Here is a 27151-nt window from a genome sequence, read left to right as displayed (position 1 = left end):
AGGCGGGAAACACACAAGGGGGAGAGGGTGTAGCCACCCTTTCCTGCCTCACCAGCCATTGGTGGACCCTACTCTGGGCACTCCCCTAATCTTGGGGACAAAGGTGAATAACGTGGCCCCAGAGCCTCAGATTAATTTGGAACTTTACAGAACCGACCTTCGACGAGCTGCTGCCCAGCTGACTAAAGAAATCTCCCTTGGGATAAAGGAGTTATCCCCCTGCTTGGCAGGCACCTGAAACACTGCAAGTGACCCGGTTGGAACTTCACTGCTCTCACGAACTTCGACGACTTCCAGAACCCTTGAGGTGGGTTTCCAGCGCATCCCAGAGGCCAGTGAGTGTGCTCAACCAGTTTGGGCACCGTGGACCGCGTGGGTGCCGAGATCCCCAATACCCCGAGACCCCGGCCACCTCTTGCATAGCACACGACCCTGACCAGTGGGGAAGTTGTGCTGTGGCCCGTTCACGAGCCAATCATTCTACAGCAATTGTGCCAAAGATCAGCGCCCTAGTCCCCTCCGGTGGCCCGTGGGTGCCCTTTTACGCACGCCAAATTGCCGCCTCCCGCGGTCCCTTGTCTCTCGACTTGTGGGCCCTAGCGGAGGTCTATCTTTGAAAACAAGAGTTCCCCTGGTTGCTCCAGGCCTGCTCTACAGTCTCCTCGAAGGAGACCTCTCCCAGACCTCGTGGGTCTGCACTGTAGCTGATTTGTTTATTCTTCGTGGGTTGCGGTTGCCAAGGCTTAGTGGATCCAATCCGGACACTAACACCGCAGCGACCCTCATCCGACGTGGGACAGTCGCCCTCCGGAAGCTGGCCTTCCTTGAAGCCTCCCGGAGCCCGTGGCTGCAGATCCAAGCAACAGCACCTCTCACCTGAAGCACCCGACATCGAAGGGCTCTTTGATTTGAGCCTCCTGGTCACTTTGCCGTGACCCAGACTCTGCCCCCTCTGCTTTCAGGTTCTTCTCTACATTCTTCACATCTTTGATCTTCACGGCATCATCGACGCTTTTGGCTAGCAGAACTTTTGACTATTTTCCCATTGAAAATCAGCCCGCGACCCGACAGCAGAAACGACCTATGCACCCGGCTTCCCTGGGGCAGGTAACAGTGGTACCTCGGTACTCTCGGGGTTGTGGGCATCTCAAAAGCTGAAGTCTAAAGTTTTAACTTTGTACTCCTGCTAGAAGTATTTTTAATCTGTTTATTTCAAACCGCGACATTCTCCATAGGCTAACATTGGATCCCGATAGCAGCTCTTTGCACTGCACGCGTCTCCCGTGGGTCCCCTTCCTCATAACTGTGGGTGGATTCTGAAGGGGCAAGCGATCCTGAATGCCCTAGGCATTGCCTGTAGAATTGTCGTGGTCCTTATACCACTATTTTAGTATATGGTTTGGTCCCCCCCTGGGGCCCATTGATTTCTGTGCTATTTATTGTGTTTATAAATGCTTGTTTGAAGTGTAACTTTGCCACTAGTCACATAAAGCGACTGTGGGATTCTGTCTAGAATAAATACATATATTTTATATATATACCTGTGTGAGCTACTCTTTCATTTGGTTATTCAAGAGGTTATTATGGTAAAACAATAAGCTTAACACTCCTTCAAGACTTAGCCTGAAGGCTGCTCTCCACAGCTACCACTAGCATAGCTTTCTTTATAGGTTGTCTTAAACCTATCATCAATACGAGTCGAATTGGACTGGTGCAAGGTGTCCCTATAACTAGGAACAGCATATGCCAGGCCAACTTCTCACACAGCGACAAAAGTCCAAAGGTGGAAAATGCTGCAGTGAAACAGACCTGCCACATGAAGGTGATTAATGTTTCTCAGGCACGTAGGGGTCTCCACTCGGTTGCCAGTGAAATTGAGGATTGAATTGAAACACATCTTCCTGATTCACAAAGTGTTTTTAACCTTGAGCATTGTACCATATCTTTTTCACCCTTACAATTCTATTGGCTCGCTCCGCTTTGAGAAGCAAATGCTTCTGCAATATCACAGAATTAATTACAAATGGATTGGTGGCGTAGGGCACTTGGAATCAAACACACCACGGTGATAGCAGGATTCTTGCAATAAGTCTAACCACTGGCATTCGCTCAGGTAGCATCCCAATCCATCGTTCCTTTGCCCACCATGCCATCTGCCAGTTTGGACCTAGCCAGATGTAGGAGCTGTCCAGCACAAACTGCCAGGCCCTCGCCCCCACATCGCCTTTGGAACAATCCCACTTACATGATTCAAAGATGTAAAAAGTGTCTTAGAATACCTGCCCCTCTGAGTCGGACAAAACATATCCGGGATCCATGAGAGAGACAGCAAAGTAAAGCATGACTGAGCACAGCACCAGAAGAAGGAAGGCCAGCGGCTGCAACAGCTCTCCACGCTCCTCCTGAGACCGCAGATCTGCAAAGGAAGAGAGTGCCTCATTGGAGTAGTCAGGGCAGGCCCATCAAGCTTACAATCCAGCAGGGTTCAAGGGGGATTTGTACAAGCTCACAGGGAACCTAAAGCGAGCATGAGGAGGATGAGCTCAGCAGACATTGAGGGAAAGCAAGGATCAGAGGTCATCACCTGGAGAAAAGCCAGACAGGAGCAAAGACAAAGCACAGAAAAGAGGAGCTCTGCAAAGACTAGAGGAGAGCAAAGATCACAGGATAAAGTGGAGAAGAGCTCTTCAGGAACAGATACAGAGCACTGAAAAGAGGTTCTGGGCAGAGACCAAAGGACAGCAAACATTATAGAAGGACTTCTCGTGTAGACCCAAACTTAACTGAGATAAAGCACACAAAACAGGAGCTCTGCATAGACCAAAGGGACAGCAACAATCAGCTGATGAAGAGCAGACCAGGAACAGCGATGCGACATGGGACAGAGGACGACACTTGGAGAAGAGCCGATCAGGAATAGATACAAACCACAGGAAAAAGGAGCTCTGTAGAGGCCAGGGAACAGCAAGGATAAGAGGCCATTTGGAGAAGAGCCACCCAGGAACAGAGACAAAGAAAGAGGTGCTCAGCAGAACAAAGGGACAACAAAGATCAGAGGACAAGTTCTGGAGAAGAGCCGACCCAAACAAAGACGAAGCATGTAAAACAGGAGCTCTGCGGAGACCAGGGGACAGCATAGATCAGCTGGAGAAGAGCCGACCAGGAATAGAGGCGATGCATGGGAGAGAAGACGGCACCTGGAGAACAGTCGATCAGGAACAGATACAAAGCACGAGAATGAGGAGCTCTGTAGAGATTACAACACTGCAAAGGTCAGGCCAGCTCTCATGGTACTTGGATCCCCAGCATAAAAGCGGGCAGGAAATGTTCACACATGCTATGGGAAACAATCTGCCCAAATGTATGCAGACCTCTGCTGCCACTTCTTTCTTTTCGACCCATGCCCAGGACTTAGTGTCTAACTTAAGCAATGCTGCATTTGCACCACCTCAAGTACCCAACATCAACCGTGTGCATTAGTGCTGTGGATATCCACTCATCTCTGAGAAGGCAGCGATTTGCCACGGTCCTGTGTCCATCAATGGAGACCTGATCTAAAGAGGCTAGAAGGTTGTTTTGCGAATGTAGCCTTCATGCTGCCACTTTGAGGAATTAGGAACACTAACCGTTCTGTGACTTGGTTGTTCCTTTCTTCATTTGGCCAGAAACCATGTTTCTTACATTTGGTTGGGTGATGGTCCCGCTGAACTGCACTGGGGGACGATAACGTGAGTCTGTTCTATGAACTCTACATACCACAATTATACTGTACTTATGAAACCTCAAAAACAACTGTAAGCTTCACAGTACTTCTTCAGACGAGCTCTAGCAGGCTCCTTGAAATACAGCCTCACAGATGTAGTACTAGAGTCACACAAACTCACCATCACTTTTTGAAACACAACTTCACTCATTAGGGTGAATCCCACATTAGCTGCAGGCCTCCCGCTTTCCTTAACAGTTTCTCACATTGGGTGGGAGTCTCAGACCACTAGATAGTCTCACTAGAGTTTTCCTTCTTGGAGCAGCGTCTCAGTCTTGAACAAGGGCAGCTGTAGCTAGGCCAAACCTTAAATGAATACTTAAAAGAGAGGAGGAAAGAACAATCAAGCACTGACGTAGCCAAAGTGGCTGGCTTCTGGTTAGGGCACGTGCTAAGTAATAGGTGTATTATTTTGAGTGTATTTGCCCCAGCTGTCCTGGAGAGAAAATCTGTTAATGAAAAAACATACTGGACTACAACAATGCGGAGGTTGGAAGTCAGATCACTTTGTTTAACAGACTGCATTAGCAGAATGAAGCTGTAACCTCAAAGAAGACTGTTCTGAAGAAGAAATTAGAAAATGAAGGATGTTTTTAACTGGTGAGCTTAAAGGGCAGCAAAGTATTACACAGTAGCTACTTTTGATGAGTCAGCATTTTCGGTGCATTTTAACCCCTTGACTACCCTACTGATGTATATACGTTATGAAATAGTTCCCACAGGATGCCTTTGAGACAGAGTGAGTGTACGTATATGTGTGTGTGTGTGTATATATCTATCTACACGCACACCTCTAAAAATCATAAGAATCTTACTAGACCTGCAGGTCTAGTGACTTAAATAATGTACTCAATCTATTTGTAATGCTCTTGACCCATAGACTGGTTTCAGAAGATGTGATTGTGGGGAAATTATTTAATTCATTGAGCCACCATTTTCTTCATTGTCACATATGAGAGCACTTTCAAAAGTGCAAGTTCAGAATGTCTGCTGTACAAAAAACTCGTTTGACTTAATAGACTAAACTTTCTTTCCATATATAATGCAAATTTAGCCACATATAGGATACACATGACCCCTAACTTGCCTCTTAGTTGATTAACAGCATTTTCATCAATCAGAGCAGGGCCAGGAATGTTTATCAAATCACTTTTAACCCCTTCAGCGCTGCGCGGATTCCTCCGCGGTGCTGAAGGGTTCGAGCGCGGGCGGGGCCATGACGGAACGGTTCCGTCATGAGCACAGCTCAACCGATGCTCATGACGGAACCGTTCCGTCATGAGCATGGAAGGGGTTAATTAATATATAACTAAAGCATAAAGTGGTAGCACACTGTCGTTTGTAATCAGCAGATTTTACATTGAAATGGCCACAAACTTTCCCACTGACATGCGACTTTACTGATAAAACTATATAGTGTACAGTCATTGATGTTTGGAAATAGAGTTTCTGCAAATTTGTGTCATTTGCACGTCACCAAGTAAAGTCTTCTGATTTGTTTTGCTCCTATTTAACTCTTCGTTTGCATCACTCTTCTTAATTACAAAAAAATGTGCTTTTGTAATTCCTGAAATATTTTGAAATATTTGTAATATGGTTTCAAAAATAGTAGTCTGTATTTTAGAGTGGGTGTATCAAAGTTTATAATAGGGCATCAGTATATGCATCAGATTATCACGTGGATGATGTCATCAGTGATGTCATTTGAGATGTAATCAGTTATGTCACTGACCATGTCATGAGTGACGTAATATGTGACGTCATCAGCAGTGCATTGCGGGCGCGCGAGTTATAGTTAGCGCAACTAACTATAACGGGAGAAATTTCTATGGTTTATATGAGTCAAATGTCCAACTAACTATAACGTCCCTGAAACCTATGTTTTGTTTTAGTGAATTTCAAAGGTTTTTTTAAATGCTAATTCCCAACTATAATGTCCGTAAAACCTATGGTTTTTCTTAGTGATATATATATATATATATATATATATATATATATATATATTGGACATTTGACTCATATAAAACCTTAGAAATTCCCCCGCTATAGTTAGTTGAGCTAACAGTCAATCCAAAGGGAAGTGACCCCCAAGATTTGGGGTACCATGATGCTCTCCCTGTCATCAGCAGGCATCCACCACGTTGGACGTCATTTCACCAAAATGCCAGAGGTAGCGGAAGGTACTTCACATGCCCCTTGACCTTCACTTTCACTCACACATACATATGCTTGTACATACACTCACATTCACACATACACACACTCTGCCTACACATGCACACACATACGCACACTCCGTCTTACATAAACATGCACACAACATACATATAAAAGCATTTTTTTTTCTTACCTCTGCTGCCAGGGAAAGTCATATTCCCGCTATTTGCAAATAATGTAATGTTATTCACTACTACTATAATAAGAAATTGACAAAAAAAATAGGTGAGTGAAGCCCCCCACTCACATCCATAAGGACGAGCTGCTTCTGTTCCTGCCACCGATTTTGCCACTGCGGACGCTAGGGGTCGCAAAGACAGTGCAAGGAGTCACAAGGGGAATGGTAAGGGCGCAGTAGCGACCTCTAGTGGCCCCTAAATGACATCCATGTTGAGCACTGGGGGCTGCAGGTGGCTCGATTGGTTGTTGCCGTGGCTCATCTTCCGACAGTCATCACAGAATTGACCAGAGTTCGTGTCGGAGGCGTTGCATTGAACAACCACTCTTATTGGATCTTGCTTACAAGGTGCCACCACATTATAAACAAGCATTGGCATAGCCAATAGGTCTCACCTTTGGGACCTTATGTGTGTTTAGCCATGCAACAGTGAATGTTGTAGCAGTAAGGATATTGCGCTGCATAACTAAATACTTATAAGGCCCCAAAAGCGAGACCTATTGGCTATGCCAATGCTTGATTTTTATGTCTCAAAACTATATGTAATAAGTTTAAAGTGTATATGAGAGCAAGCGATAATCTAAAATATTTTAAACATTTATATATTTCCAACTGTAATAAACTCATATTATGGTAAATATATTTTCTCAAAAGAGCGTCGGGTGCGGCCCCCTTGCAAGCTCGGTGCGCGATTGCCATGTGACCTTAACAAAAAGCATTTGATTGGTTCGTAACATTTCCCATTGTAATCTGCATCTGAAACGTTACATCAAAAAACAAATGTGTGTTACACGATGCCTCTGGTGGGTGTGTGTGTGCATTATTGTGCTGCCTTTCGGCCTCGGAATTGGTGGCTCTAAGGTGTATCATCAGCCACGGGCAGAGTGCACATCCTAGATCACATGTGACAAACAGTAAAGAGTAATGTGTAGATTTGTGTTGCAGTATGCAGTATGCTCTGTTTTCGGGCTTTACCAGTATAGTAGTGTGTCATATATGAGACTTTCAGATTCACGTTTGACATGCATTGCTTGACTGTAATGAGCGTTATCACTGTGTATGACGTAGCCTCACTGCTGATCCTCCCTCCATCCGAGCACATTCACATGTGTGCGCTTCACGATAGCAACACTTTCAATAATTCCGCACACCATTGACATGCGTGTCTGCGCATATCCACAAGCTTGACAACGACATGTGATGTTGGCCATTCAATGTTTTCGGACAGCATCTCATTGGCGATAGTTGCCGCCCTCCCGGTACATGCTACATTAATGTAAATTGCGGATTGTGCGATGTCAAAACTGCAACAGGGACACACACACTGTACACTTCCTGGCCAGGCAAGGACTGAACAACGCCCAGGTCCCCGGAATAATTATTCACACCCCTACGCTGGCCTGGCGAATGCAAGCCCAGCCCACTTTGCTTACGTATAAATAGGATAACAACGACGTCACATGTCCCAGTTCTTCCACACTGCCTCAGGGGATATGGCCGCATCCATGTCGCATATCACAACTCGCAATAAAAACAAGTAGTTGCAATGTAATAGGTCTCGCATTATTAAAGTTTGAGCTATTGGCATTGCTAAAATAAAGCAACACCAATAGCTCAAACTTCAGTAAAGCGAAACCTATTGCATTGCAAATGCTTTTGAGACTGTTGCCTTGTCTCGCGGAGAGGGTGAGGGAGAGAGAGCATGAGAGGGAGGGGGGAGAGAGAAAGGAAGAGGGATAGAGGGCAAGAGAGAGGGACAGAAAGAGGGGAGTGAGAGGGAGAGAGAGGGAGGGGGACAAAGAAGTTGGGGGAGAGTGAGCGGAAGAGGTGGAAAGGTAGCGAGAGAGAGGAAAAGGGGAGACGGAGAGAGAAAGCGAGGGAGGGAGGGTGCAGGAAAAGCATGAAAAAAAAGAAACAGGGAGAGACTTTAATTTAAAAAGAAAATCACAAATAGTACACTTGCCGCAAGCTCAGAAAAGAAGCAAAGGACTATTTGAACATCTTCAGAATGCACATGATTAGGGCAGTGAGTGGAACATCCATTTGTGTGCACTGTGAGAAGCTGGCAATGATGGCATGGTGACTTGGCACTGGTTGTCAGGATCGCACGGTCAATAACCTACATCGATGATTACTCTTTCCCCAACTCCATTTCTCCTCTGCCAGTTAGCCTCCTTGGAAAACCAGGTTTTACTTTGGTTCATTTTTTTTGCGCAAACGGGGTATATATGCGTGTTTCCAAATGTGAGTAGTAAAAAGCATACTTAAGTATATCGCAGGCAATAATGTCAACTTTTTTTTTTTGTCCTTCTGAATTTTATATAGCACGAGCTTGACCCGAAGGTATCGGGCATCAGACCGCTTTACATGGACACGTTCATTTTTGTTAGGCACTGAGAAATTAAGTGATGTTGTGCTTCCTTGCAGAGACTCAAACCCTGTTTCCCAGATTTGAAGTCGGCCGCTCTAACCGTTAGGCCACATCCTCGCTCGATAATTTTAATGAATCAGACATCGTTGTAGGCTTGAGAACAGTTCAAAATAAGAGCAAAGTCTCATTAAAAGAGAAATGAACTGCATTGGCACAAAATGCATAGTATATAAAGGTATCCAGATTAAAGGCAGAAAACATTGTTCCCAATTAGTGGAGCAGAGCTGAGATACGTATGTGTTCTTCAATAGAAGGGTCTCTGGGTTGTTTTCTCCTGTGATGGGAAGGCCCCTTACAGCACCCTCAGCGTTGCTATGCACCCAGATGAGCGCTGAATAGAAAAAAATAAGGAGAGCGTCTATTCCCAACAGGTGTGACAATCACTGTGCTGAATGAGCCGAACCCACATACCAAATGTCGGATTGTCACTTGCAATGAGTGAGACTAGAGCTCTTCTAGTCCCTTTTTTCAGGCATTTTGTTTTCTCACAGGGAAGCTATTGAACAGAGCGTGACAGAACGAGAGCGATTGTTTTTGCAAATGGCACATTTTATTTGTTTTGCGAGCCTAACCAATGAACAGCCACAGTTTACAGTGTACAATGACACAAGCCAATGAAAGACATGGGGGAGAGTGGGCAGAGCTTCAAGTCGCTACTGTAGCGTTTTAAACGCTCTAAATTACATCGCTGCGCAATCGCGCTAACAGAGACACCGGAGCCGGTATTCTTTAGTTTAACACGCGGCTCCGACTAACGCATCGAGGCCACGCCCCTTTATTTAAACACGCTAGCGTCTGACGTCACGCGTCAGCGCTAGCGCACCCCGGCAGCGCGGAAGGCTAGAACGCGTCACGCGCGCCGGACACTACACTCCTTCCAACCTTTATAAACATTAAGCAAAACATAGGACCAGAAAAATTAACGATGAGTCTGTTACCAGTCTGCCAGTCCTTACAGGTTACACCATATAGTCCGCCAGCTGGGATGACGGTGCCGGGTTCTTCCTCAGGTTGTAGCGGGATGGGCCGCCTCTGGAAAGGGCCACATCGGGGGTTCTGCGCCTTGGGGTGTTAGGCTCTGCCCGGGCTGGGGAGCCGCCAGGCGGGTTACCCCCCGGGGTGGCTGGGATGGACTGGGAACAACCATCCTCACTCCGACCGTCCTCCCCCTCCTGATCTCCGCTCGGCTGGTCGGGGTCCGGCCCCTCTGGCTCGGCCCCGGGACGTGAAGGTGTTCCTGGGTGGACTTTTTTGAAGAACGACACATCTCGCGTGACCGTTTCAGCTCCTCTTTGAGCGGTCACCATCGTGCCTGTCCGGTGGGTGACAACCCATGGTTGTGGTTCAAAAGGAAGTCTGAACTTGCTGCCTGGGTAGCGGTCCTTCACGTACACTCGATCCTGCCTTAGCTCCCCTTCGCTGGCTGGCGTGGTCATTCGAGCGCATCCGATTGGCTAGGGTCTTTTCATTTGAGGCTTGTGCCGGAACCCAAGTAGGATGGTGTGGGATCGTGTCACTTACGATTCTTCCCATGGTGGCTGTTCCTGGCGCTGCCTCGGTTGTGACATAGGGGGTCATCCGGTATTCTCGCAGGAAACTGTATATCGCTCTCTCCAATGGAGATCCATCAGCCATGGCGATGCGAATGGTTTTGTTGAGTGTCCTCATAAACCTCTCCACCTCTCCATTGGCTTGGGGCCACCTTGGTGTTACTTTGCGGTGATGGATCCCCCAGCTCGAGGTACTCTGCAAACTCCTGCCCCTGGAAAGGCGGTCCATTGTCGGTCTTGACCACCCCGAATATGCCATGAGTGGCGATTGTTTTCTCGAATTTCGCTATTACTTCAGTGTCTGTCTGGCTCCCCACAATTTCGACCTCTGGGTACTTGGTGAAATCATCGATGATGACCAACGCATCCCGTCCATCGGGGAGATGTCCGAAGTCGGCACTCACACACTCCCACGGTCTCAGGGGGTTATCTTTGGTCGCCACCGGGTGAGGGCGTTCCGGCTGTCCTGCGGCTTGGCACCACGTGCAGGTTCTCACCGTCTGCTCAACCATCGCATCCATGCCTGGGAACGATACTTTGGCTCGGAGTCTGCTCTTTGTCTTTACCATTCCTTGATGTCCCCTGTGGGCGAGGTCCACTGCCTGTTGAGCGAGGCTGGCCGGCATGACTAGCCTCGGGCCCCGCAGAAGACATCCTTGGGCGTCAACGGACAGCTCACTTTTCACTTTCATGAATGATTCCAGTGTCAGCTTGGCTTGGGCCGTCCTTCTGTTGAGCGAGGCTTGGATTGTCCTCCAATCTCCCGACCTGACAGCCTCCGCCGCTGCTCTCACGCATTCATCACTTTCTGAGGCTTCTATGATCGCGGCTAGGCTCATTGGGAGGGGTCGTGACCGCTCTGTCACATACCGGACGTACTCTTCTGTATCCTCGGCCTCTTCCTTCTCTTCTGTCGTGGCTTTCCGCGGGTGCCGTGACAGATAGTTCGCCGGGTTCGTGGCCCCTGGTTTGTACTCCACCTGGTAGTCGTACCCTTGTAGTTGGAGTATCCACTTTTCAATCCGGGGTGGCGGCTTCGAGGACGACCCTTGGAATAGAGGAATGAGTGGCTTATGATCGGTTGTTACCGTGAAATGATGTCCATACACACACACGTGAAAATGCCGGCATGCCCAGTGGATGGCGATGGCTTCTCGCTCGATTTGCGAGTAGCGCTGCTCTGTTTCGGTCAGGGACCGGCTGGCGTAGGCAATGGGGGCCCACTCCTAGTTGTTCTGGAGTTGTGTCAGGACCGCTCCCAACCCAAACGGGCTCGCGTCGACCGCCACGTTGGTGGGCTTTGCCGGGTCGAAGTACGAGAGGGTAGTGTCCGCGGACAGGGCCGCCTTCGTTGCTTGGAACGCCTGCTCCTGTTCCGGGCCCCACTGCCACGTGGTGGACGGCTTGGTCAGCTCCCTGAGGGGTTTGGTGAGGTTGGAGAGGTCCGGAATGAAGCGGCCGCAGAAGTTGACCATGCCCAGGAAACTCCGGGCCTCCGAGATGTTCGTCGGAGCTGGGGCATCTTGGACATCCTTCACCTTGTCTGGGTCTGGGGCCACCCCTTGGTCCGAGAAGGTGTACCCGAAGAAACTGATCTTGTTCTGCAGAAACTGACACTTCTCCCGGTGCAGGGTCAAGCCTGACTCCTGAATCCTTTTGAGGACCCCTCTCAACCGCTGGTGGTGTTCCTCTATGGTTGACGCGTATATGAGCAGGTCGTCGCTCACATTGAGCACGCCGGGGAGCCCACTGAGCACTTCTCTGATGGTATTTTGGAATACCTCGGCGGCACTCGAGATGCCGAAGTTCAGGCGCCGATACCGTCTGAGGCCCACATGTGTGGAAAATGTGGTGATGTACCTCGAGTCCAGATGAAGTGGTAGCTGGTGGTAGCCTGACCGTAGGTCCATCTTCGAAAACCACCTGGCCCCGTTCAGCTCTCCCAGGATGTCATCAATGGTGGGCATCAGGTGTCGCTCTCTCTTGACCGCGGCGTTAGGGAGGCGCATGTCCACACAGATGCAGACTTGTCCTGGCTGCTTCGGCTTCCTGGCGATGACGATCGGGGATACCCACGGGGTTGGCCCACTGACCTTTTCGATGATGCCTTGTCTCTCCAGGGCCTCCAGCTCCTCCTCGACCTTTTGCCTCAGGTGGAAAGCGATTCGCCGGTGCCTCAGCGCCACTGGTTGGACCAACGGGTCGATGTGTAAGGATACTTCCTTTCCTTTCAGGCACCCGATGCCGTTAAAAACTTCTCCAAACTCTTCCATGATGGTATCCAGTTCTTCCTCCAGGACTGCCATGGCAAACGAGATCAGTCTCAATTCTTCGGCCGATTGCCCGCTCAGCAGCATCCCGCTGCCCTCTTCCGTGACATAGACGGTGGTGTTGATGCTCCTCTCACCATGTTGTAGCTCTGTTTTGAAACACCCGATGAGGGGAATGGGCGTCTTCTGGCCGTATGCGAACACCCGAATCTTCGCCTCTCGCAGCGGGGGTTTGACCCGCAGTTGGTGGTAGACATTGGCGGCCATCAGCTCGATGGAGGCCCCAGTGTCAATTGTCACCTTTACCTCTTGTTGTTGGACTAGGATGCGACAATTCGGAAGTCTGCGCTTCTTCTTCTGTGGCTGGTGGATCGCAAACACATAATGGACTGGGTACTCTTCGGTGTCGTCGTCCATGTCTTCACTGTCTGCCTCTTCCCGTACCGCATGGGCCGCCTCCTTCTGCCTCTTCCCGTACCGCATGGGCCGCCTCCTTCTTGACTCTGGTGGACCGCCACACCGCCGCGAAGTGGTTCATCCACCCACAGGCGCCGCACTTTTTCCCTCTGGCCGGGCAGTCTTGCATGTGGTGGGGTTGGCCGCCACAGTACCCACAGTCCTTCTTCTTTGCCTCCGGTAGCCGTTTCCCTCCGGTTTGCCTTCCTTTGGGCCGCACTACGTTCACCGCTTCCGCCACTTGCACTTGCTCCGTCTTCACAGGGCGATGTAGGGCTGCTTCCATATGCGAGGCCCTCGCTTGCGATAGCTCCTTCGACCGTCCGAGAGTAAGGATGTCCGCCAGGGGCTTTCCTTCTTCCTGGAGGACCGTGACACGAAGCTTGGACGAGTAACACCCCTGTATGATCTGCCCTCGGATCTCTTCCTGTTCGTCACGGAACCCACACGTGCTGGCTAACTCCTTCAGCCTGCCATGGAACGCATCCAGGGACTCGTCTGCCTCTTGTTTGGCTTGACGGAAGATGAACCTTTCATAGTCTCTGTTCGCCATGGGTTCGAAATGGGCGTTGAGCGCGTTCAGCAGTGTGTGGTACGTTTTCGGCGTGGCTTCCACGAGAGTTTTGTATATACGGTGGATGTCTTTGCCTCCTAGGTGGAGCAGCAGCGCTCTGCGCCGTTCCCTCGCAATGCCAGCCCCTTCGAAGTAGATTTGTAGACAGTCTGTCCAATCCCTCCAGCGCGGGGCAAGGGACGACGGGGCACCGTCAACGGCTCAATGGCGGGAATCGACGCCATCTTGGCACGTGCGCAGCACGCGGTGGAAGCTGGCTCCCTCTCCTCTGCGTCGACAGGCATGCACCCCCTCTGGGCGTTGCGCGTTGACTTCCCTCGCGCTTCTACACCAACCGGTGGGCGCGCCTACCTCCAGACGTCATCCGCGGGACTCCTCAGGCGATCATGGGCTTAGGCGATCTCACCCGGCGTAGGCCCGATCCGGTGGAGGGCGCAGTCGTCGTCAGGCACCTCATGGAGCAGGCGCGGCACCGCCTGGGCGAGACATACCCCTTCCAGGCTGTAGAATGGGGCACCAGGGCGCACACAGAGTCACTGCCGATGGCTGGATGGGCCTCCAGGGCACTTGCAGTATCCCCCACCAGGCCTAGCAGCAGGCACAGCCGGGTCACCATGAGGAGGGGCTGCACACTCCGGCTCAGGACACATGGGAGGCCAAAAAAATAGGCTGTAGGGCACAAAAGCAGCACATCAGGGCTCTAGACACCCCTCGTCGCCAGTGTAGCGTTTTAAACGCTCTAAATTACATCGCTGCGCAATCGCGCTAACAGAGACACCGGAGCCGGTATTCTTTAGTTTAACACGCGGCCCAGACTAACGCGTCGAGGCCACGCCCCTTTATTTAAACACTCTAGCGTCTGACGTCACGCGTCAGCGCTAGCGCACCCCGGCAGCGCGGAAGGCTAGAACGCCTCACGCGCGCCGGACACAACAGCTACTTCAATACAGCAGGCCTTGCAGAGGAGCACATGTGCTGCCCAGTTCACCCTAACAAATGAAACAAAGGATAAGAACTGGACAAAAAGGGCAAGAGAGCAGGAGTTATGTGGAGGACTGGCGCCAGTGTATAAGGAGAAATACTAGTGTATGGAAGTGGTTGATCTACTAGATCATTGGTAGGGGTAGAAGTACTAGGATATAGGGAGGGCTTACAGAGGAAAACATAGTTCTTGGAGAAGGGGAGGGGGTGAACCGGGGTGAGTATAGAGAGACCGTTTATGAGAGTGAGAAAGAACCAGGACCCGCCCCCTCCTCACGGTGAAGGTATTTTGTACATTGGAACATATGCAACTGAATATTGCCAAGCCATAAAATGTGACGTGATCTAGAGCACCTAAACCCCTACCCGCCCAGCCTCTTGATTTCTAAGCACATTTTATCACACTGATAAAACCCAGTCCGCGCTTCTTGCCTCCAGCCGCGAGGACACCCCCCCCCCCGAGATTCATTATCAGACAGTGCGCGTGGCTCTGGAGACACCACTTACAGGGCCATCCAAGAACTGAAATCGATGCGTAATATCTTGAGAAATCTCAGATCGTCTCTCTCCTGAAAGTATCTATTTGGCTCACAATCGCGAGGAAGGGAAAAGGCAGGTTACCACTTGCCTAGTTATACCCCCGCGACGCTCGACGTGAGGGTTATGAGAGACCGCTGGTTTCCCGGAGAAGGAGCCGCTGTTTAATCTGCATCTCTGCCAGGAGCCCGCACTGCAGCACAACACGACAAAACCAAATGAAATTTGTCAGCAGGAGACTTCCCTGGACAGAGCTGACAAGATTTAATGAACTTTCGCGAAGGGTGGTCCTCTGGTTATTTAAATGATTTAAATCAAGCTGGGCATGACGCGCAGCGTCGTACTTGGTGAGGCAATCCCTCATCTCACATAAATATAAAATTGCTTATTGTGATTTACGCTTATAGAGATTAGGGGGGGAATTATAGTTGTGAGGTAATATTGTTTCTTTCGCTATTTGCACTTATTTTGCTGTTTGCACTTGGCATATTTGCACTTTTCTTGGTTTAAACCTGCATAGCTGTATTTTACAATTGAACTGTTACCTTTTTAAATGGTTCTAAATGTTTTTAAACGTCCTAAATGCTTTGATGCACGGATATTGACGAACCTCCGTCAATCCCCGATTACTCTAGCTTCCCTCCGCTACCCCGGTCCAACGCCGGCCTTTGTGGCCGTTTGATTGGAGGGAAGCGGGTATTCCCCTCCCACACCTTGGCCTATCAGTGCCTCTGTTCGCTCCTCTACGAAGGGCGGAGACGAGGTTCCTCGAGCCGGGCAGCTATTTAAAATCAAGCTGGGCCGGACGCGCCAGCGGGCGCGCCAAAGGTAAGCCCGTCTGCGCCCGTCCGCGCCAAGGACGTGACAATGACGGGACATACTGCTCTACCGGTCAGGATAACTTACAATACTGAGGTCCTAAAGAGTTTAAACTCGACCTCCCCTTGCCAACATCCTATACATCCTGTCTCCATATATGGAGCCTGTTTTTGTGGTAGATGCCTGTCAGACCTTCCATTTGTACTCTCAACTGGAGTCTCTCATCAGAACGTCTACTCTAGGGCTGGCAATGCTAGGAACGGGGGTCCACTTATTGGAGGCCTTATTAATACACGATCTATGGGTAAACATAGCCAAGACATTAGAGACCTTATTTTAGTCTCCGAACTAGATTTCCTTTTTGTAACAGAGACCTGGCTCAAGGACTGGAGTAGCCCAGATATTGCGGACGCTATCCCTTCAGGCTATCTTATACATAGGAAGGACCGGCCAGTGGGTAGAGGTGGAGGACTGGCTATTATATTACGTGACTCATTGGTCTGTACTTTCTTTGAATTGGATGCGTTGCTGGATGTAGAAAGTTTGGGTTTCTGTCTCTCTTTGAATGCTACTCTCTGTTTCTCTGGTGCTCTTATTTATCGGCCTCCTGGTCAAAGTGCGAAAATCATTAATTCACTCAACGACTCCTTAAGTTACTTCTTGCTCAAATATGCTAATTTTACGCTTTTAGGTGATTTTAATCTTCATTTAGAAGATAACTCTGAATCCGGAACAAATAATTTCTTTCAAACTTTAGACTTGTTTTCACTACAGCAAATAGTGAATGGCCCCACACATTTGGCAGGTCATACCCTCGATGGGGTCTGCTCAAATCTATCGTACCTTGCTGCAGATACCCCCGTTCCCCTAATCTGGTCTGATCATTCTCTCATCCCCCTTAGAATCACTATGCCTCCAATGACACAGATTGTAAAAATCTTTAATAAACCTCAGCAGGGACCCTCATGGACACAGATTGTTAAAAATCCGAATCTAATGACGGTGGCCAAAGGTATTGCCCCATCTTTAACAGGTAATACAGACACTGATTCTCACCTCTTTCAGTCCTGGCTCACTAATATCGGCAAAGCCATCATGCCCTTAGACATAAGGAGCAAGCCGTTAAAACCAAAAAACTCAAATACTCCCTGGTTCACGCCCACACTGGCTCAAGCTCGAATGCATTGTAGGCGTTTGGAGCGGCAGTGGAGAAAGGGATATATGGAGAAACAAAAGGGAAGGTAGGAAAGTATATTTCTCTCCGGTTCAACTGGCAAAAAAAGAATTCCTTACAAACAAAATCAACTCAGCTCAAGACAATCAGAAGACGATTTTTCAAATTGTAAAATCTTTTACAACACCGATGGCGGAGCAAAGAGAGTTGTCCGCCTCTCAGTTATTATGCGATCAGATCTCCCTGTTTTTTGAGGAAAAAATCCTCACAATTCAGAAAAATTTTCCAGTCGGCAATTGCACCCTTGACTCCCCTCCGACGAGTAGCTCTGCCTCTATTGTGGCATTCACACCTGTATCGCTAGATATGACCCTTATGGCCATGAAAAAATGCAAATCTGGGTCGCCGCTGGATGCCTGTCCCCCATCGGTTCTTGACAAACTGTCAGAGGTAGCAAACCCCTTGATTAATCAGATTTTAAATTCGTCCCTTAGCTTGGGCATTGTCCCAGCTGACTGGAAATTGGCACTGGTTAAACCACTAAAAAAAAAACAACACATTGATTCAGCTGTGCTCTCCAATCACCGCCATATCTCACTTCTTCCAACCCTGGGTAAAATCACGGAAACTTTTGTCTTAAAGGAGCTTACAAAATTCCTGGAAGACCAACAGATTCTTCACTCTTGCCAAGCAGGATTCCGACCCAAACATTCTACGGAATCAGCCCTTACTTATTGAAGTTTCTGATGCCCTGAAAATGATTGCAGATAGAGGTAGGAAGGGGGTACTGATTCTGCTGGATTTGTCAGCTGCATTCGACACGATCTCTCATGACATGCTCTTGAGGCGTCTCGAATGCAGTGGCATCTCAGGTACGGTGCTGAAATGGATTAGATCCTTCCTGGCCTCGCGGAGACAGGCTATCACCCTCGGTCCTTTCCTCTCTTCTGAACGACCCATTTCAGCAGGAGTCCCTCAGGGATCTTCCCTAAGCCCATTACTTTTTAACGTCTATATGGCTCCTCTCATCACTCTGATTAGTTCCTTCGGGATTGAGGTTCTATCATACGCAGACGACACTCAAATGATTATCTCTTTGGAGAACGACTCCACGCAAGCTGAAATGAATTTTAAAGCTTGTCTAACTTCTGTCCTCCAATGGATGTCGATTAATCATTTGAAGTGTAAAACAGAGATTCTCCCCATAGGGACTGGCACCTCTTTCCACCCGTCGATGTGGTGGCCTGATGGGGCTACCCCAAACCCTGAGGTGGTCAAGGTAGCCAAGAACCTAGGAGTCCAATTTGATGACTCCCTCTCCTTTCTTCCTCATACTAAAGCAGTCACAGGAACGTGCTTCGGCTTAATCAAAACTCTAAAAAAATTCTTCAGGTTTCTCCCTTTGTCGGCTAGAAAGTCCGTAGCAGTGGCCCTGATACTCTCTCGTATGGACTACTGTAACGGGCTACTGGCTGGAGCCAATAGATCAGTCTTAAAGAAGTTTCAGGTGGTACAACATGCTGCAGCCCGCCTGGCACTTAAACTTCCCAGAAGATCCTCAGCGTCTGCCGCCTTGAATAAACTTCATTGGCTCCCGGTCCACAAAAGAATTCTCTTTAAGATTCTTCTTGTCACGTTTAGGGCAAAGATGAAGGTTGGTCCTAAATTTCTCTCGGTACGTGTCACTCCTTATACTACCACCAGGCCACTCAGATCCTCCTCGGCAAACCTTCTAAAACTACCCAATTACAGATATAAACTAAAAGGCACAAGAACCCTAGCCTTTCTGGGTGCCAGAGCATGGAATAAGTTGCCTGCCCAGATCAAACTTTGTAATACTGAACTTTCATTTAGGAAAGATCTCAAAACTTGGATCTATGGTATCTCGGACGCCTGTTGTTTTGCTCTGATCTAATTTACTCTCAGTAAGTCAATAATCTGTGCCCCCACTACTGTATGACGCTAGCGCCAAGATACTCCTCGCGGAGTGATAGTGCGCTATACAAATACAATCTCAAATCAAATCAAAAATGATTTAAAAAAAAAAAAGGTTGTAACTTCACAGACTGCTACTTTATTAAAAGGAATGTTAGTAGCTGCAGTTTGAAAGTGCGTCTGGTGAAGTAAAATTGCTTCTGGGCTCCATATATGTTGTGCAGTTTTTATTTCCATCACTTATTAAGCAGGGTTATGAGGTTATTATTGCTCGCCCAGCTTCGGCAGCAGGGGCGAATAATCTAGGGGAATAATTATCAATAAAACGCAAGCCTGTTTCTTGAAACAACATGCAAGTGCGATAGGCAGTATGGACTAAATTGGAGGGAAAAAAAGTGCAACGACGAACCCGAGGGAAGCCATGCTGAAAAAGAGTTGCACGGTTCATTGTGGATTCCGCGGGCGATACCTCACTCAAAGATTCCTGGATGATTAGTGATAAAAAAAGTGCGTAATGAAATTTTGCTGACATGGGCCCGCTGCTACCAACAATTGAAGAGTTATATTACAATGTCTGCGAGTGTTAACTTCCAAAAGTTAACGGGAATTACACTTTGTCATATTATCATCGAAATGGCTAAGGGGAAAATTAAGAGCCTTGATAGGAGATCAGGGTAATTTGACAACAGTCCAAGATAGCCCCCTAGAACATTGACTGATCACGTGACATATGGAGCGTCACGGTGGTTGAAACGGGAGCGGCTACCACATTGAGAGTGAGTGTTATTTTCCAAAGCTAACGTGAATTACACTCTGTCCTACTATCTTGGAAATGGCTAATATCCATAGTTGCTATGTGGGCAAATGTAGTGGCATGATAGGAGATCGGCGTAGTTTGACAACAGTCCAAGATGGCCCCCCAGAACGTTGACTGATCACGTGACATACGGAGTGTCATGGTGTTTTAAACGGGAGCAGCTACCCATTGAGAGCGAGGGTCGAGACAGTACGCTTCTCCAGGACCAAATGGTGAGGTTTTTATGTACTCCCTCTTAAATGGAAGGGAGTAAGATAGATTGTTTATCGAAAACGAGTATTCGTGTATATCGCTAACCGAATATGTGGAGATGCTAGTAACCAAGAACTGTGTCCACAGTAGCTTTATGACGTGAGCTAAATAGTAAATCAGTACTTGAATGGGTTTTGGGCCGCTGAAGAATAAAAAGGTGCATGTGTGTTTTTTATAATTTTTATTACTGTGTAGATCGGCACTACGGTAGAGTGCGTGCCCACAAAGACAACTCATGCTTGGAGTTTGGTTTCATAATTGACATAAAGGGAAAGCCGGTACGAAGGACTTTGTCTTGCTCATGGTAAAGTTAACATGTGTAAGGAATAAATAGTGTCTGATATATTACGGAGAATGAGAACTATTGAGTAACTGGCTATGTACCTTTTTGTTTTTACATTTGACAGTCCCTGTTTAATAAAATATCAGTGTCCAGTACTGGTGTCTGACGACCTCACTCACCTGACGACATTGCCGCAAAGTTATAGTGGCAATGAAACATGTCAGCTCAGTATGAAGTGGTATGCATAAATTGCAACCGATTTTACTTTGAATAAGTGCACAAGTGAATAATAAAGTTGGTATTGGTTAATGTGCTACTTATCTCAATGTTATCTTCGCATGGTTGTATTCGTGGTAGTTAGTGATATATTCACTTCACATTTTCTCAGCACCATTTTTGTTTGTTCTGGACACTTTTCTTATTCTTTAAGGCAAGATGGCTATCAATGATAAAACAAGTGGGCATAGCTGGTGAGTACCAATCAGCAAGTTCTATTGGTGGTGCACACGTGAGGTGCCATCTTGCCCTTTCACCATTTTTCTAAGTTTACACATACATGGATGTGTGCTGATATTTCACTAACAGCTATACTCCTATATGGTTTATAGGGGTATTTTTACTGAAGTGACTGTCATCTGTAAAATACACTTTTTTGAAATTCTGAGGCAAAAAGGTGGGAGTCACTACCTCTTATTATAAGGGAGGGGTGTATTTGGAGAAACAATTAAGAAGCCCTAACCTCCACTTTCATAATTACCCTCAAAAGAGATACCTCTGATGAACAGGTCTTGATATATTGATATTGTATTACATAAATGAAGCCTGGGTAATTCTACAACTGCAAGGGTTCTATGAGTGTATCACTTTATAACACCATGAGTACTGCCCGTGTGATTACAGAACCAATAAGGCACTGCCTAGCGCCACCGAGGCTTTTGGGACTGGCGAGGCCCACCCTGCATATTTAAGTAAAGCCCCGGAGGGTGGCGATCCCCGGACTTGAGTTGGCCTCGAAGCCCCCCGAACAATTAGTAAACAATACCCAGGGAGGTGGCGATCCCCTAGGCTATGAAACGTCTCTGTGCCCTCCCGCGCCTAATTTACATGTGAGATTATGGTCCCCAGTGCTGCAGAGACCCCGTAATATAATAATAGGATTGGCCCCGGAACATTACCCACAAGGGGGCTCATTTGAATGAACGGGTGAGACCCAGCTTCATTTTTTGCTCCATTTTTAGCATCCGGATGCGCTCTATTGAAGCGATACAAGCTTTTCCTCCTCTCGCTTCAACGAGGCAAACAACGATTTGCTATCAGAGGGTGGAAGCAAAGCTCCTGCCCTGTAATAACAAACAAATGTCCCGCGGATGCACACCCCAGGACATTGTATGAGCTGCGCCTGGGAGGTGGCGCTCCACAGGGCCATGATGCATTGGTTACTGCATAACTACAGAATTAGTATAAACGCATACTAACACTACTTGCACACGTGTAGTACAGCGACCAGAGTGTAGTGAAGAGGCAGAGGAAGCCCAAAATCAAAAAATATAAATCCTACCAGAGGTCGGATGACAGTTCGATGAGCCGACGACCCTGGGATGAGTAGAAACAGCTTCACGAAGAAAACGGGTCTTCAGCAGAACGCAAGGAAGCTCAAAATATTGGTGAGTGCTGCCTTCTTTTTACCTTCTCCCGCTCGTCGACAAATTTATGTAGTGAAGAGGCAGACCGCAGTGGATCCGATAAGTAGATTTATTGCAGGAAAAGAAGACCACTTAAACAGTCACCAAGAGGAGCAGACAGCAAGGCAACAGTCTTCTCCAGCACTGTGTACAAACTCCAAGATTCCCCTCCTGACAGCCCTACATTCTAACATTACATACTTACATTCTAGTAGCATTACATTCTACTATGACTTACATTGGAATACTACACAGAGCACATGACTTTACACCAATGAGCTCATGGTTTCATCCACGAGTCTTGAGGTGAGTAGTTCGCTTCCCACTCCCTCTATTGTATAAACACAAACTAACTACTTCCACAGGTATGCTACAGCGCCCTGAGCACATCACTTTACAGCAATGAGCTCACAGTTTAATCCCAGAGTCTTCAGACCAGTAGGGGTAAGTAGTTTGCTTCCCACTCCCTGTATAGTATAAACGCATAGTAACACTACTTACACAGTTATACTACAGCGGCCAGTATGCTACAGCACCCCTCACTTTACAGCAATCAGCTCGGTTTGATCCCCGAGTCTTCACACCGGTAGGCGTGAGTACTTCGCTTCCCACTTCCGGTATACTATAAACGCACGGTAGGGGGTCAGTAGTTTGCTTCCCACTCCCTGTATGGTATAAACGCCAACTAACACTACTTGCACAGGTATGCTACAAAGACCAGAGCACATCACTTTAGAGCAATGAGCTCAGGGTTTAGGCTCTCGGTTTCACACCCGAGTGTAGCAGCATCTCATCTCAGCACCATGTCACTCTGAGCAACACCGCACTTTCAGACCGGTAGGAGTGAGTACTTCGCTTCGCACTCCCCCACAGAGGTTACAGTGCTCCTATCCTCCTGGTTCCTACTTTTTCGCCCTTTTTCCCCCCTTACTCGTTTCAACTGAATCACAAAATGGCTGCCAACACTTCCTAGTTGCAACAGCTCGCAGCCAATAAGCAGCAAGCTCCCGCTAGTAACGCCTCAGCCAATCAGATGGCAGAATTCCCAAATATCGATACCTGTAAATTTCGATATATCTCCAAAACTACTGAACGTATTTACACCAAATAAACAAAAATCTGCTTTCTAGACCAAGAACCTCCTCCCTGCCAAATTTGGGGTAATTCCGGTCACCCAGTAGCCTTGTCTAAAGTTTCCTATGAAATTGCATGGAGAAAACATGTTTTGGGACCCCCCCCCTTTTTCTTGCCCCCCCCTTGACGAATCACCCCCAAACTTTCAACAAAGGAGAGGATATGAACAAAGAATTGGGTTGGAAATTTCATGAACATTCATCAAACGACGCCAAAGTTATAAGCAAAACAAAAAAAAAATCTTCCTATGGAAACTTGGTCCTAACTATAACTACCTACTGGCGACCGCCAGTAGGTTATATATATATATATATGATACATATATGATACAAAGGAAGAGCGCTGAGCACCCCAGGCATTTGAAATTACTGGTTGTTTATTTTATAAGCAATTCATTGTGAAACAGACTGACAAACGCGTTTCGGCCAAGTGGCCTTTGTCGATGTCAGTTAATCAAAGTGAACGACCCCCATATAAACCTACATTTCATTGGTTCTGCAGTACATTTCATATAACATAAAAAGGGGCCAGCCAGTGCCCACCATTAGGTAGTATAGTAAACACAGTGGCCATCTTGAAACAAATGCTACATAATTTCCTGTCAATCATTTACATTGATTATGGCTTCTAATTCATTGTTTTAGCACACATCATGAAGAGGAAAATCAATGATATGAAGAATTGGGATATGTTATCACAGTTGTGGGGATCATGTTGAATAGGAGACAGATGTACATTACGCGGGGTATCTTAAATAAGTCTTATGCCGCAGCTCCGTCTTGTAGTGCATACATTTTTTGAAAAAACGAATTAATTAAATTAACCAGAAGGCCCTGAATGGGCTTAGCAACCCCCCTGTCAAATAGTGTTTTAATTGCAAGATTAGATATGACGCCCTGTATGGGCTAAGAATACCTCTTCTCTAGGGTTATACCACTGATAATGTAAAAAGACCGTATTATGTTATGCACTGAGAAAACACACCCTTTGCATCTTAAGTGTGCATGATTTTTTTTTTATTATTGTCCGTCTTTATTCAGACAAGAGATGAGTTGCCTTCAACTTTGGTAGAAGTCATATTCAAAGTACATCATGTGCTTTATTACAAAGTTATCTTCACATAGTAGTGGTACAAACATCCAAGCCAGCCAACACATGTTTCGCAAAATTAGTTCGCTTATTCAAGGCTTCAAAAATTCAATTCCATAAAGCTAAAAATCTAACCAACTCTCGATAAAGGGATCCCAATCCCAATGGTCATCAAGGCAATATGTAGTGTATAATATGAACTTCCAATATAAGGAAAAACGGCTATAGCCTCCTATAAATATGGACGCCATCCAGTCAAAGACGGTTTGCCATCTGTTCCCTATAAATACCTGGTCTTGATTCTCCCCCATAGACGCTGTTTCTGGTCCCTGATATATCACAAATGTATATCTGGATTTAATATTTTACTGAATAACCTCCTCATGGTTACTTATTTCACTTTCACCACAGCCTGGATTCATCCTATATGTAGCCATAATTCCTCTTCACTGTTGAGCCCTATTGGTACCTTGGTTCCGAATTCAATTATATACCTGGACACCAACTGTCTCAACAATCTCACTCAGTCTCCACCCCGCGAGTTACTTGAGCGATACAAAAAAAAACTTAATCTATCACTCCTGCTTTGATGATGTTCAGCAAAGCGTCTCGCTGTTGGATAGATGTTGTCTCGGTTCCTGATCGCCCTGGTGTGCTCCAAGACCTGCTTCTAAGCATCATGGACTGTGCTGCTCACATATTTTTTCCCACAAGGGCATATTAAGCAAGAGACCACAAAGTCCGAATTGCAATTGAGCCGTTTCTTAATCTTTTGTTTTTGTTTTCCATCTGTAACTTTCCAGGTGTATAACAGCCTTATCCTCACTGCCCCCCACCCCCATTCCTCTGTGGGTACCCTGGTGCCCCCACTACTCTGTAACCTGGCTCTCAGCACCCCAATCCCTCCACCCCATCACTGATGGGCTATTGCAGCACAAGGCACCCCCCTCTCTGTTATCTCCCCTCACCCCAACACTCCTCAGTGTCCACCCCCACCCCAAACGACCTCTCCCTCCACACCCCGAGCCCTCTACTCTCCCCCTTCTCCCCCCGTGTCTCAGCACTCTCTGGGCCCCCCAGCGCTGGGTGCTGCAGCACAAGGCACCCCTCAGTGATCTCCCATCACCTCTACAATCCTCAGTGTGCCCCCGCCCTTCTCCCCCCCTCTCTCCCTTTACCCCCACCGAGTCTCAGCACTCTCTGGCCCTCACTCTCGCCGGTGACTGCTGCAGCAGGCTGGCCCCACACACCCCTTGCCTCAGTGCCCCCCACACTACCCACCCCTCAGCGCCCCCTCCTCGGTATGGACCAGCTGCGGTACCAGGCCCCCCCCACCAGCTCTGGGCCTCGGCCCTCACTCCTCAGAGACCCACCCCTCAGCGCCCCCTCCTCGGTATGGACCAGCTGCGGTACCAGGCCCCCCTCCAGATCGGAGCCTCGGCCCTCACTCCTCAGAGACCCCACCCCCGTGCTCTCACACCACCCACCCCTCAGTGCCCCCCTCATCGGTATGGACCAGCACCCCCCCCCCCTCCAGCTTGGGGCCTCGGCCCTCACTCCTCAGAGACAACCCCCACCCGTGCTCTCACACTACCCACCCCTCAGTGCCCCCCTCATCGGTATGGACCAGCACCCCCCCTCCAGCTCGGGGCCTCGGTCCTCACTCCTCAGGGAAAACCCCCCGTGCGCTCACACTATGTACCCCTCAGCGCCCCCTCCTCGGTATGGACCAGCCCCCCCCCCCCCAGCTCGGGGCCTCGGCCCTCACTCCTCAGAGACCCGTGCCCTCACACTACCCACCCCTCAGTGCCCCCACTCCAGCCCCTCCGCCCTCACCCGTGTGGTGCTGCAGCAGCACCAGGCTGACCCCCCAGCTCAGGGCGGTGTGCCCGCTCCGCACCAGGAGCCCGGAGGGGCAGAGGCCGCGGGGGGTCATGCAGGAGGGCGGGGACCCCCGGAACGGGAGCCGCTGCCACAGAAACGCCACAACACAGGGAGACCGAGAGACTTCCTCATGCCCCTCTGTTCGCCCGCCCGCTGATTGGTGGAAGGTGGGCACACTTCGATCTTACAGAACGCTCATTGGTGAATCAGGCGGACAACGGCGTACCCATTGGTGGAAAGGCGGGCTCTAGCTCAAAAGCGTAGTCATTGGTGAAGCTGACTAAACACTGATTGGTGGAATGATCTTACAGGCTGAGTCCATTGATCTGTCCTGGTTGATTGGTAAGTCCTGTGACGGAATATACTAGTATGTCTCTCTAAACAACAATTCATAAATAAGGGGAAGCGGCAGCCGCCATCTTGGAAGTAGAGGCCTACCCAGGCAGGATGGGAGATGGGGACTCCGCATTGGTTAAGCTAAAGGTGGTTTTATTTGAACTTTTCTCCCTCCAAACCTTTCCCACTTCCACGTGATTTGAAGGGAAATTGGATTTCTCGGATCTTGATCTGGGTTTTCTTCATGTAGCGCTGCACTTGGCGTGATGGCTTTATTTTTGTTGTTGCATATTTATATAGCGCGAACTCGACCCGAAGGTATTGGAGCGCTTTACATGAGCACCGTATTTATTTATGCATTTTTATAAAGCGCGGACTTTACCCCCACAGAAGGCGCAGCTGATAACGTGCGTTCTTGGCAATGGAGTTGATGTGTGAGATTAGGTTGAGTCTTTTGTCAAGTATGACACCTAGGGATTTAGCGCAGTCGACAATGATGGGTTTACTGTTGAGTAAATTCAGCTGATCCATCCAGGATTAAACAGGAGGCGGGGAGAGAGAGGTAGAAATAAGGAGGAATTCAGTTTTGGAGGGATTGAGAATGAGTTGGTGAACTAACATCCAGTTGTGAATAGAGTTGAGAGTAGAGTTGAGTAGTGAGAGATCTTGAGAGGAAGACACCTTGAGGTAGATTTGGGTGTCATCTGCATAGAGATGGTAGAGGATTCCAGATTTGCTTAGGAGATTCCCTAATGGTTCCAGATAGAGATTAAACAGAGTGGGTGCAAG

General features: G+C 48.2%; 1 protein-coding gene across 1 annotated transcript in view; it reads right to left on the bottom strand.

Moving 5' to 3' along the window:
• Nucleotides 1-26182, bottom strand: part of ZDHHC12 (zDHHC palmitoyltransferase 12) — an 87010-nt gene extending 60828 nt beyond the window's left edge. The window contains exons 1-2 of the mRNA XM_085614060.1: nucleotides 25979-26182; nucleotides 2280-2416 (exon numbers count right to left, since the gene is read on the bottom strand). Coding sequence (XP_085470186.1) covers nucleotides 2280-2416; nucleotides 25979-26078 — 237 coding nt within the window. The 5' untranslated portion in view covers nucleotides 26079-26182. The remainder of the gene's footprint in view (nucleotides 1-2279; nucleotides 2417-25978) is intronic.
• Between the last annotated feature and the right edge of the window lie 969 nt (nucleotides 26183-27151).

The sequence above is a fragment of the Triturus cristatus genome, chromosome 1_2 (genome assembly GCF_964204655.1).
Source record: "Triturus cristatus chromosome 1_2, aTriCri1.1, whole genome shotgun sequence".
NCBI lineage: Eukaryota > Metazoa > Chordata > Amphibia > Caudata > Salamandridae > Triturus > Triturus cristatus.
This window is presented reverse-complemented; position numbering and strand designations above follow the sequence as displayed.